This window comes from Pelobates fuscus, chromosome 5 (assembly GCF_036172605.1).
Source record: "Pelobates fuscus isolate aPelFus1 chromosome 5, aPelFus1.pri, whole genome shotgun sequence".
Classification (NCBI taxonomy): Eukaryota; Metazoa; Chordata; class Amphibia; order Anura; family Pelobatidae; genus Pelobates; species Pelobates fuscus.
Window position 1 is genome coordinate 223,623,306 of NC_086321.1, and position 12,706 is coordinate 223,636,011.

The 12,706-nt window shown below is 45.4% G+C and overlaps 1 protein-coding gene across 2 annotated transcripts in view; it reads right to left on the reverse strand.

Moving 5' to 3' along the window:
- Positions 1–3,770: 3,770 nt before the first annotated feature.
- Positions 3,771–12,706, reverse strand: part of ENTREP1 (endosomal transmembrane epsin interactor 1) — a 105,088-nt gene continuing 96,152 nt past the window's right edge. For both annotated transcript variants that reach the window (XM_063455058.1, XM_063455057.1), the window contains 4 exons: positions 11,389–11,455; positions 6,912–7,049; positions 5,636–5,925; positions 3,771–5,143 (listed from right to left, as the gene is read on the reverse strand). In XM_063455058.1, coding sequence (XP_063311128.1) covers positions 4,943–5,143; positions 5,636–5,925; positions 6,912–7,049; positions 11,389–11,455 — 696 coding nt within the window. In that variant the 3' untranslated portion in view covers positions 3,771–4,942. The remainder of the gene's footprint in view (positions 5,144–5,635; positions 5,926–6,911; positions 7,050–11,388; positions 11,456–12,706) is intronic.

Sequence of the window (12,706 nt, forward strand, 5' to 3'; positions counted from 1 at the left end):
AGTCTCAAAAATAGAGGGACCAAGGTTTAAAAATAATATCAGGAAGTATTATATTACTGAGAGGGTAGTGGATGCATGGAATAGCCTTCCAACTGGAGTGGTAGAGGTTAACTCAGTAGAAGTGTTTTAAGCATGCGTGGGATAGGCACTTGCTGCTAGTAACAGATCTAGAATTAATATACTATAATGCCCAAAGTCTCAATTCCTATGCATATGCAATAATAAAATATCTGGGCTTACAACAAAAATTATGTTAGTCAGTCTTTAAACTTGGCTTATTCATTTGTTCAAGAGATCTTGATTTATTAGAACTTTCTTTTAGTAAATGTTCTTTAAGATAACCCTTCTTTCAGCATGTTATCAATCTTTGTACACAAAGCTAAAACACACTTGTTACTTATACGTGAAACGATAGACATATATATTCTATCTACATATTAACCATTACTTGTCACAGACACTTTCCTGATATAGGGAAACTAATAGTAGGATAATTTTAGTAATTGTAACTTTTTTGTTCATAATATATGGGAATTAAGGAAGACAGCATGTCTTTAAGATAGGATGAGCATGACACAATACACGGGCGGATATGACCTCACTGATATGGTAAGGGCAGAGTGAGGGCAGGAGGAGGCGTGGGTACTAAGGACAACCTTCTTTTGTTCTAGGGGCCATTTTCTTTTAGGGCATTTCAGCTGACAAATGAAAGCATTATACATTTAACAGCCCGTGAAGCTTTGAAATAACATGGTGCGAAAAATAAACTCACGGGATGCAACCAACCTCCCCCATCATTCACCAGCTATTAATCACTCAACACGTCCAAATACATATACAATGCCACGGAACCTGCTGGCGTCGCACAAATGGCAGCAGCAACAACACACAAACCCTAGAAACCTCACTCCTATGTAAGTAGCAAAATACACAATTAGAATATTTTCTAGCAAAAATTCCATTGCTAAGTCTTATCAGTAATAACTCTACGAAACACAAATCTGAATTGCACTGAGTCGCAACCACGCCCCCCCCCCCTCCTCCTCCCTCCCCTGTCTCACAGAAGGCAAAAAGGGAGGGGTAGGAGAGGGGGGACTGCAAGCATGACATTTTAACCATGTCAGTGCTGGAAAGACAGTTACGTTACAATTATTATGATATACATACATTCTTAACCCTTTGTGATCTAGTTCTTCCTCAACCCAACCTTCCTGCTGAATAGCATTGCTACTCTGTACCAGTAAGCTTGCTTTCTTCTCTGTCAGTAATCTACCACATGAAGGCACAGCAATTTTACATACTTTTGCAATCTTTGCAACACCTTTAACCATCTCTTCACCCTCTCTGTTCTCTACTAAATCACATGCTAACCAGCCCTTGCTGGGCTTATCTAAATCCTGTCCCATAGTCCCTTTACCCCTATACCAGCGTCCTAGATATAGAGAGAGAGAGGGAAAATTGAACAAGAACGTCTACAATGCTCGACTGCCACCCGAGAACCGTGGGACTTTCTCAGGTGCGTCTTCCCAAAACGTAGACCAGTCACTAAATCCGCCTACCCGGGGTGGTAGACACGGATTGGAGCGAGGTGAGAAGTGTGTGACCAATCACTTCTCTTTCAAGAGGAATGGGAGTGGATAGTATAATAATATAGAAAGTGTAGAAAAGATGAAAGGCAAGGAAAAATCCTTAGAGACAGACACAGGAGTTCATGAGACTCCTCATTAAACATACAAGACAACAATACAGTTGAAATACAGTGCATGCATCACAGTTCAAATGAAATCAACAGTAATTCCTTTCCTTTACTCGTGTGCTTACTCCAAAGTCACCTCCCTCAACCCCGTAGTGTCTCCACTACCTGCAGCCGCGGAAAACAACTGACACCGGTCCGAATTCCGCCAGCCTCCCTCGACACAGCAGCCCACTAATGGTGTCTGCGCTACCCTCACCCTTGTAGTGCCCCTATAAAAACCCACTTTATAAGTCTCACTACTCCGTGGCGATGAAAACAGCAATGCCTGCCCGAATTCATCCACCACAAATAAGAGAAAATTGGAATGGCTCCAGCTCAGCGCTCAAAGCTGGAGGGTACCACCACTCTGCAAGCAGAGTAACGTGCACAGAGAAGCTAGCTAGGCTATCAAAGTGACACAAGAAGGATCCCCAGGAAACTATGAGTCTACACAATCTCCACAGATCCAACACACCTCTTTTTCCCTACAGCCCCAGCCACGAGGCTCCTGAAAGAGTTAAACAGGAAAAGATGACCCCCAGGAACACATCCACAGGTCAACCCCCCTTTTTCCCTACAACCACAGCACCGTGGTTCCTAAAAGGGGTAAAACAGGCAACAGGAGACCTAGGCAAATCCCCTCAGGTCCACCCCCCTTTATCCCAAAAGGGGTAAAATACAAACAGATAGACAGACAAACCGAAGACCCAGGCAAGTCCCCTCAGGTCCCCCCCCCTTTATCCCAAAAAGGGGAAAACAAGCAAAACAGAGAACCCCAGGCAAATCCCCTGCAGGTTCACCCCCCTTTATCTCAAAATGGGGAAACAGGCAAACAATTCAAACACACCCAGGCAACAGATAGACTAAAATGCAGGTAAACAAGTGAGTAACGAGACACCGGGCAAGATATTACCTGTCTTTGATGTCCTCCCGGGAAGCAGTCACAGACACGTGGACGGGTCAATCAAAGGGGCCGGAACATACCGGTGGCTCTGCAGAAGTCTCTACCGTGTACCTGGAGGTGATCAATCTCCTTTCCTACCCCCAGGATTCCCCCGTCCAACCTTGTCTTCCTTAGGACGGCTCACCGGCCAGAGGTCATAGCCCGATGCCCCACGTTGGGCGCCAAATTGATGTAGATTAATTTAGAAATAAACAAATATGTTTAAATGTCTATCTGTTCCTGTCCAAATCTGAGATGATTAAATTGCGTATACGCAGAAGTAAGCTCACACTGACACATGGAGTTCAGGTTAAAAGCACTTCAGAAAATTTAATGCAATCTGGTTGGAAAACAGTTATGCAGGCCTTTTTAAATGCAAAATGACATCATCATTGAATATCAGATAATAACAAATAAACATCATTAATTGGATTAAATGTTATGTGACTATATCAGTGTCCACCCATCAATATTATTAATTGGCTCAGGGGTTTGAGTGACTAGCTGGGTGTCCTCCCACCGGGAGGTGGTATTGTTCTGGACAAGGGTGTGGACAGAAGGCTCAGGCGCCATTTTTCCCAGCATGAGTTTTACTCGGTGGAAAGGGGGGCTTGAGCGTCATTTTACACAGTCAGCGATGTCAATCTTGTGGTCAGGTGCAAAGTTCTTTTATGAATAGAACATTTCATTAGTACAGTGTTCTCATGGCCTTGGCTCTGGCCTTGGTTATACTTTGTTGCATGTTACAGGAGATTCAATAATTCCGGAGTCAGCTATGTCTTTATAGAAAATACAGTCTCTGTTCATTGTATTGAATGTTGCTGGGAAATTCTGTCATGTAATGTAGTTTAAGATGGAGAATCTGTCAGGTAATGAGGACAAAATGGAGGGTTTGTTACAGTGTGAGGTTAAAATGGAGTTAGTACAATAATTTAGTACAAGTTCAATAAAGATTTTTTAATAATTCTACATCATTATTATGAGAATTCAATATATTAACCTTGCCATGAGAAATATAGTATACATCAGACAAACACACAAATATATCTCTATATATAGCCAATATTGGTATCAGGCACCTTTTTTTTTACATTTGATCAAGCGTAAAACAAAACATCCATCTTTTATTGATATTTCAAGATATTAGATGATCCAATGAAAACATTATATAATTACACATCAATAGTGAAATAAGCTTCCAGTCATTCTCAGCTGAAGCTGTTCTGATGGACTGTGCTAAATTTATAGCAATTACAATTAGAAAAGTGTAGAAAATCTCCAGTTTTGTTCTGAAAAAGAGTGGGTCTTTTATCGTTCCAGTATTGATAGACTAAAATACAGTGAATTCATACAAAATTCAAACCTGAAACACGGGATCAAAAGTGACCAGGACGTAGGTCCCTGCTTTTTTGCAGAAGTACAGCTCCCATGATCCTTTACTAGAGTACAGGTGATAAAGCATTATGGAAGTTGTAGGTCTGGAGTCTACTTTTTGGCCACTCCTGATCTAGATGCACTTATCAATTTAATAACATGCCTAAGGCACCTTCAAGTCAGGGACAATGACTGCCAAAACTAAAAGATAAAATAATCTTTCTTGGTAACCACTCTAGATCAAGCATCACAATATATATACACCTTTTTATGCCACCTACATCAAACTCCTCCCAAGTGGAAAAATATGGACAACTCGACCATGTCCATTTTTAGTAACAAACTAACAAAATAAAAATCTGCAATTCTAAATGTCTGACTGAATATATATCCTTTATTACAGTTCAGATTGAAAGCAATGTAGAGTACATTAGCTTATTCAGTGGGGTAGCATCTAACTCCAGCATTTCATGTTCATGCCAGGAAAAGAGTGCAAATTCATACTTACAGTGGACGATGTCTTGTCTCACAGTATTACAAAACCCTGAGACTCTAAGTTACTACAGTACTCCTTGTATATAAAAGGAATACAATAGTGGCATATAGGACTATATTTATCTTACGCTTTTTCCATGTATGCGGCTATCCTGTCACACACATATATTATATTTATATACATATATATATAGATTTCTTTGAAATTCTGGGGGGCAACCATGATTTCTGGGTCTTCATACAGTTAAACAAACAAACAAACAAACAAACAAAAACAAGTATTTAGGAAGGACAAAGTACTTGGATAATTGCATATTTCTTTGCAATGTTCCTGTTAAGTCCTGATTTGAGGACTCAGCTTGCCCTTCTGAGGCTAGTGCCTTTTAGAGCATGGTTCACAAAACTGTCTCACGCACAACACCAATGAGGCTATGAGGTCTTTCACGGACTGTCCGTCGACTTCTCACTTTCTTGCGTGTCTCTGCGGTACAAAATGTGCTTATGTCCCCACAGCTTTCCAAGTGGAGGAGACCTGGGTATCTTCTACATGAATGTCTGTGGGTAGAGGTTGTAACTTGCTGTTCTGGAACCATCACCTGTACAATAAGACAGACACAAGCGCACAAAATGGTTAGGTTGCTCATTTTAATTACGATGCCAATACTCTCCTCTTATTATTTGTACCCTATGCTCTTATTATTTGCAAAGTATTTAAAAGCTGTGCTAAGAGGCCAGTGTTTGACCACGGTGATGGAGACAAATCTGCAGCAAAGCTCACACTGATCTCTCCTTGGCTGGGCTGAGTACATACTCCGAATAGGTCTAAGAAGAAAGCCACTTTGTGCAAGGAGAAACTGCAATTAAAAGGTACTGGGTTATGCTTTAGAAAGCTGCAGAACATTTTTTGTGTTTTAGGCAAAACTGAAATATTTGAACGGTGAGACAAAATAAAGCATGCATGTGAGGCCAAATCAGGTTACATACACTTGTTATACTGGTGAACAGTGTTTCTTTGAGTAAAAAATAAATAAAAAAAATCGATCCTAGCTTAAAAGAAACGTGGGTCACAGAAAATGGAGCTAGTTTACCTGGTCGAGAAAGTTGGCACTTTGGATAGCTTCATTCATATGTTCCTCGTCTGACTTTAGAACAGTCTTTATGCTTTCCACCAGTTCCTGTATGTCAGGAGTCATACTGCAGGAAGGCTCTTCAAGGAACCGAGCCACCAAGAGTTTAGTGTCAATGTAAGATTTGTAATCCACTAGAGAACGAGGTCTTGATCTAGCAGCTTTTGCTCTCAAAGCTCGTCTTAAAGTTACAGCTTCCAGAGGAGGCCTTTGTTCAGTCTGTGTGGCCGCTTCACAACTTGGCACAGCTCCTAAATATAAAAAAAGTAGACAGTAACATAATATTTTAGGATTTCTGTGCATGCTGAGAGACTGTTCGGACACATATGTATGAGACCATTGTGAATGTTGAGAAAGTGTCTTAGCTCCTCAGCCGCCATCTTATTCTTCTATCAGCCATGTTTGCCCTCTGTGTAACTTTGTGTGCTTGAAGGGTTAAGTATGGATATGTCTTTGCTCCAAGTAGTTTTACAATAAACTGGTTTATCTATACAATGATCATAATGGAAACAGGTAAAGGTGGGTTATCACCTTAGGGTGAATGGTTACTTTAGGGTGATTGATTCAGAAGTAGACTGAACAGACCATAGCAGGATGGAGGAGTAGGTTTAGAGGCAACTAATTACAGGGCACTGTGTTTTTATTGCATACATCAAGATACTGATCTTTTGTCACTATGCTGTTCTTGGCACGGAAGCTGTGTTGTTTAACTGTATATAAGATATGTGTTTTTTTATATAGAGAGAGGGCAGCCTTCTTTGACACTCTCCTTGTGCACCAGCAATAAAGGAATCTCTGCTTATTCAACTCTTGTGTGAAGAACCTGTGTTTTACGTTATTGAGCATTTCACATCATGCTCAGACTCCCTGGCAGGCTTCGAAAGTCCTACTCTACCAGACAAGCCAAGACGTCACTTGCCACTACAAGCCTAAAAGATCTATGGCACACTTACCACCAGTAAATTTATACTCGCCAGGGCTGAATCTTAATTTGATAGGAAACCAGTAAAATTATGAGCACTGTGGTAGGGCTAGTTAGCAATGTCACTGCTGTTTGCCATTTGACAACCAGACCATCGCAGCCGAGAGCAGCCTACTGGAAGGTTTCCTTCTATTCATGTAGAACAAATCGTTCTACTTCTTTTTACCTTTAAACATCTGCACTGAGGAAACTTAATTTTGGCTACTGCCTATTTTTTCTATAATGCGGATTACAATGCTGGTATAATGACATTACCCCGTGCAGGAAGATCATGAATGACAGGGTCACTGTGTGATCTCTTTCGATGTGGATTATTTGGCTCACTATCTGTTGCTGGAACAATTTGTGCACTGGGTCCAGGTATGGCATCATCATTACAGCAGCTGGAATGTTCTACACATAAAAAGGGATTGAATAAGAAGGTAAGAGAAACACTGTTACTACAAAATATAATCATAAACACATATACAAAAACAAAAATAGAAATAGCAGCTTTATTGGGTGCAGTTCACTTTAAGAGCACACTGAGTCATTGAGAAGTGCCCAGTGACTGTGAGAGGGCCCTGAGTCATTAACTTCGCAAGATAGCTCTTAGGGGGATTTGCACCTAGTATTGGTGCAGACCACAATGCTCTCCCACCAAACCACCAGGGACCTGGCTCCCCAGTGGGTCTCCACTGAACCACCAATGATTACAACCGACCAAAAGGTAAGCAGGAGGGGATCAAAATTTTTTTAAAAATCCCTTTCACAGACACAAAAAACAACACTCAGCCACCATATACATACACACACACACATTCACAGAAACATCCCCTTTACACACTATGCCCCCTATACACACACACACACACACACACTTTCACTCTCTACAGCTCCTAGCCACATATTTTACATCACAAACACAACACGACTAAAACCAGGGGCGGACTGAGAGCCTTTGGGGCCCCCGGGCAAAATTAGATCCCAGGCCCTTTGAATGCACAAATATATGTGCATTAAATAAATGTTAAAGGATCACTATAGTGTCAGGAAAACCGCTTTGTTTTCCTGACACTATAGTGCCCTAAGGGTGCTCCGACCCTCAGGGTCCCCCTCCCGTTGCGCTGAAGGGGTTAAAACCCCTTCAGCAGCTTACCTTTATCCAGCACCGTGCCCCCTCAGCGCTGGTGACCTCTCCTCCCCCGCCGACGTCAGCTCATGAGTGGAGCGAAATGCGCATGCGCGGCAAGTGCGCTTTCAAACAGTCCATAGGAAAGCATTTCTCAATGCTTTCCTATAGACGTTCTGCACGTCAGGATGACACCCACTAGAGGTTTGATTAACCCTGCTAAGTAAACATAGCAGTTTCTCTGAAACTGCTATGTTTACATCTGAAGGGTTAAAACCTGAGGGACCTGGCACCCAGACCACTTCATTGAGCTGAAGTGGTCTGGGTGACTATAGTGTCCCTTTAAATACAACTCTCATATAATACAGCATTCCTTTGGATGTGTATATTGTGAAGACCTGTGTATTAATGCATGTTTGTATTTGAGTCTGTGTCAATGCACTTGTGCATGTCTGGATGTAGTGTCAGTGTGAATGCATATGTGACAGGTGACAGAGTATGTGAGGGAGAGGGTGACAGGTGGCAGAGTGAGGGGGTACCTGGAGGCAGAGTCAGGGAGGGAGGGGGTGACTAGTGACAGAGTGAGGGAGGGGGTGACTGTCCCCCTTACTCTGTCACTAGTCACCACCTCCCTCCCTCACTCTGTCACCAGTCATCCCCTCACTCACTCTGTCACTAGAGTGAGGGGGTGACTACTGACAGAGTGAGGGAGGGGGTGACTAGTGACAGAGTAAGGAAGGGAAGGGGTGACTAGTGACAGAGTGAGTGAGGGGGTGACTAGTGACAGAGTGAGGGGGTGACTAGAGGGGGTGACTAGTGACAGAGTGAGTGAGGGGGTGACTAGTGACAGAGTAATGGAGGGAAGGGTTGACTAGTGACAGAGGGAGGGAGAGGGTGACTGTCACTAGTCACACCCTCCCTCTGTCCCTAGTCACCCCCTCCCTCCCTCACTCTGTCACTAGTCACCCCTCCCTCACTCTGTCACTAGTCACCCCCTCCCTCCCTCTGTCACTAGTCACCCCCTCCCTCCCTCTGTCACTAGTCACCCCCTCCCTCCCTCTGTCACTAGTCACCCTATGCCTCCCTCACTCTGTCACTAGTCATCTCCTCCCTCTATCACTAGTCACACCCTCCCCCTCCCTCACTGTCACTAGAGTGAGGGGGTGACTAGTGACAGAGTGAGGGAGGGGGTGACTAGTGACAGAGTAAGGGAGGGGGTGACTAGTGACAGAGTAAGGGAGGGACGGGGTGACACAGTGACAGAGGGAGGGGTGACTAGTGACAGAGGGAGGGAGGGGGTGACACAGTGACAGAGGGAGGGGTGACTAGTGACAGAGGGAGGGATGGGGTGACTAGTGACGGAGGGAGGGGGTGACTAAGGACAGAGTGAGGGAGGGAAGGGGTGACTAATGACAGAGAGAGGGGGTGACTAGTGACAGAGGGAGGGGTGACTAATGACAGAGGGAGGGGGTGACACAATGACAGAGGGAGGGAAGGGGTGACAGAGGGTGGGGTGACTAGTGACAGAGGGAGGGTGGGGGTGACACAGTGACACAGGGAGGGAGTGATTAGTGACACAGTGACGGAGGGAGTGAGTGATTAGTGACACAGTGACGGAGGGAGTGGTGACTTGTGGCAGTGAGGGAGGGGGTGACACAGTGACAGAGAGAGGGGGTGACTAGTGACAGAGGGGGGTGACTAGTGACAGAGGGGGGTGACTAGTGACAGAGGGGGGTGACTAGTGACAGGGCAGGGGTGACTGTGACAGGGGAGGGGTGACAGTGACAGAGGGGGGGTGACAGTGACAGAGGGGGGGTGACAGTGACAGAGGGGGGGTGACAGTGACAGAGGGGGGGGGTGACAGTGACAGAGGTGGGGTGACAGTGACAGAGGTGGGGTGACAGTGACAGAGGTGGGGTGACAGTGACAGAGGGAGGGGTGACAGTGACAGAGGGGGGGTAACCAGTGACAGGGGTGTGACCAGTGACAGGGGTGTGACCAGTGACAGGGGGGGTGACAGTGACAGAGGGGGGTGACTAGTGACAGAGGGAGGGGTGACAGTGACAGAGCGGGGGTGACAGTGACAGAGCGGGCGTGACAGTGACAGAGGGGGGGTGACAGTGACAGGGGGGGGTGACAGTGACAGGGGGGGGTGACAGTGACAGAGGGGGGTGACTAGTGACAGAGGGGGGTGACTAGTGACAGAGGGGGGGTGACAGTGACAGAGCGGGGGTGACAGTGACAGAGGGGGGGTGACAGTGACAGAGGGGGGGTGACAGTGACAGAGGGGGGGTGACAGTGACAGAGGGGGGGTGACAGTGACAGAGGTGGGGTGACAGTGACAGAGGTGGGGTGACAGTGACAGAGGGGGGGACAGTGAAAGGGGGGGTGACTAGTGACAGAGGGAGGGGTGACCGTGACGGGGGGTGACTAGTGACAGGGGGGGGTGACTAGTGACAGAGGGAGGGTGACAGTGACAGAGTGGGGGTGACAGTGACAGAGTGGGGGTGACTAGTGACAGGGGGGGGGGGGTGATTAGTGCCTACCTGTCTCTCTGCTCCCTCTTCTCTCCCAGGCTGCTGCTCCCTCCCCTGGTGGCTGTGATCGGGCTCTGTGTGAGAGGAGAATACAGGAAGTGATGTCACTTCCTGGCTCCGCCTCTCCCATCACACAGAGCCGCATGGGACAGGAAGGAGGAGACCTGGCAGAGAGGAGGTGAAGCTGCCAGGTCTCGGGTGAGGGTGAGAGGGGGGTGATTTAAAGAGCGGTAGGTTGCTGGGGCCCTGCGCTGCATCAGGGGCCCCAGCAACCTAATAAAGGAAAATACTTTTTTTATTTTTTTGCCGTTCCAGTTGGAGAGATCTCTGGTCTCTCCAGCTGGAGCATGGCTTTGCTGCCGGGCCCCTGGCTGCCTCGGGCCCTCGGTCCATGACCGATATGCCCGAGTGGTCAGTCCGCCCCTGACTAAAACTGACCTATCTACACAAAATACCACACCACAATTAGCTGACTCTACGCACGCAATCCCACAAGCAGGCTCCAAACACATGCACAGTACACTTTCCTTGCACTTTTGTCCCCTGGTATCCTACATATGGAGACACTAGAGACACGCCAGAAGCAAACACAGAACAAGCATGTCATTAAATTCACATGTGCTGCACATAGATCTTTAGCAGGACTCTATGCATATGCTGCCCTGAAAGAGCATTGAACCAACATGCTCACTTTGAGAGGGGGCATGCTTGGCCCACCCCCTACTCACTGGGCCACTTTGATTAAGAAATACCTGGGCCAAATTTGTTCCCCAGTCCAGTCCTAGGCCACTCAGTAACATAAACTAAACTTGTTGCTAATGACTTGGATACATTAAATACCACCTGCCTTGACCAAACAGTCCTGATTCCTTACCTACAACACAATTATGTAATAACACTTCACAGTAAGTTGCACATGGCATTACTGGAGCTTGAACTCATGATTCCAGGAGAGAAAAGGTTTTCACTCTATGTGAAGTAAAACAATCCTTCATTTAAAAATGCTGTAATTTCAGCATAGAGTGTAATTTTCTGCTGCATTTGAAATCACTCTAATAGAAAAACACCTCTGATAATCCATTACCTGCAGTGGACAGCACTTCAGAATCCATAGCAGCTGCCACTAAGTCTGTGGTTTGCAGAATTCTTTCCTTAGAAAGGATACAGAAAATTACATTTTACAAAAAATAAATAAATAAAAGTAGAAGACTGTAGAAAGAAATAACACTGGATTCAAGCATATGCTATGACTTTCTTGCATGATACTCAATAGGTAATTTTTGGGGGGATTTTATACATCAGAAAGATGCCTAGGGTCTGTGACTGACTGGTCCGGTCACCATGATATCTGGCGTCAGACTCCAAGCCAATTCCTCCCCAAAAAAGCTAAGTTCACTTCGCTCACCCTCCCCTCCTGTGTCATGACCCCGCAGGACATACAGGGCGCTTAGCCATGCTTCCAAGCCTGCTTCAATGACTTTTGTTAGCTACCTAAGCTCATCCTAATCACATAGTGCTTGACCAGAAGATACCCTGAATCACCCTGGAACAATGAAACTTCAATCAGGTATTACTCGGTCCCCTGGACATTAAACAGATAGCTATATGGAGGGGAGATCGGGGTGACGATGAGGCGTCCATCGACACGAGGAGCCATTATCAGAGACAGGGACTTAGTACGAAACATAGCCTAGGCCCATGCAAACTTCATTCAGTGACTACTCGGGCCAGACATCTGATCCGGGTGCCTTTTGGATAGTATGCCCCTTGGAATCAAAGCTCTCTGGGAATATATTACACTTGGAGCCAACTTGTGGGGAACACTGCCTTGGGTATATTATTGTAAGGAGCCCAGGTGTTTGGCAGTTAATGTATCCGGTCGTCAATTGAGTTATGTCCTAGACACCAAGGCGAAATTGGAGTGTGCATATTAAGGAGTCTCTGTTGGGAATGCCTGGATATACATATGTGCGAGTTTCTGAATAATGATGGACTTATTTTACCCTTCAGGCTGATGTTGGGTAATAACGCTATAATTACTCAAGATATCCTGCTCCAGAGAATGTGAATACTTGGTGGAGCTACTCAGAGTATAGGAGCTACATCACAGGGTCCAATCATTATCGGCATACTAGAAGAAAGAACTGGTCATTGCTGTGCAGTATGCAGGCTTTCATGGCTGTGGGTGACTAGGTGTGAAGGTGCAAAGCAGCTGGTGGAGCAGCTGGATGTGAAAGTTGCTATTGTATTTCAAGTGACTATGTACTAAGCCTCTTGCCACATATGCTCAAATAAAATGTATGTAATTTTTCTAGTGGTCATCTGTGGTGGCGCAAGCCCACCTACTGCTGGTAAATTAACAATACACTTGTTAAATAAGTTTTTAACAAGCGGTGAAGAGA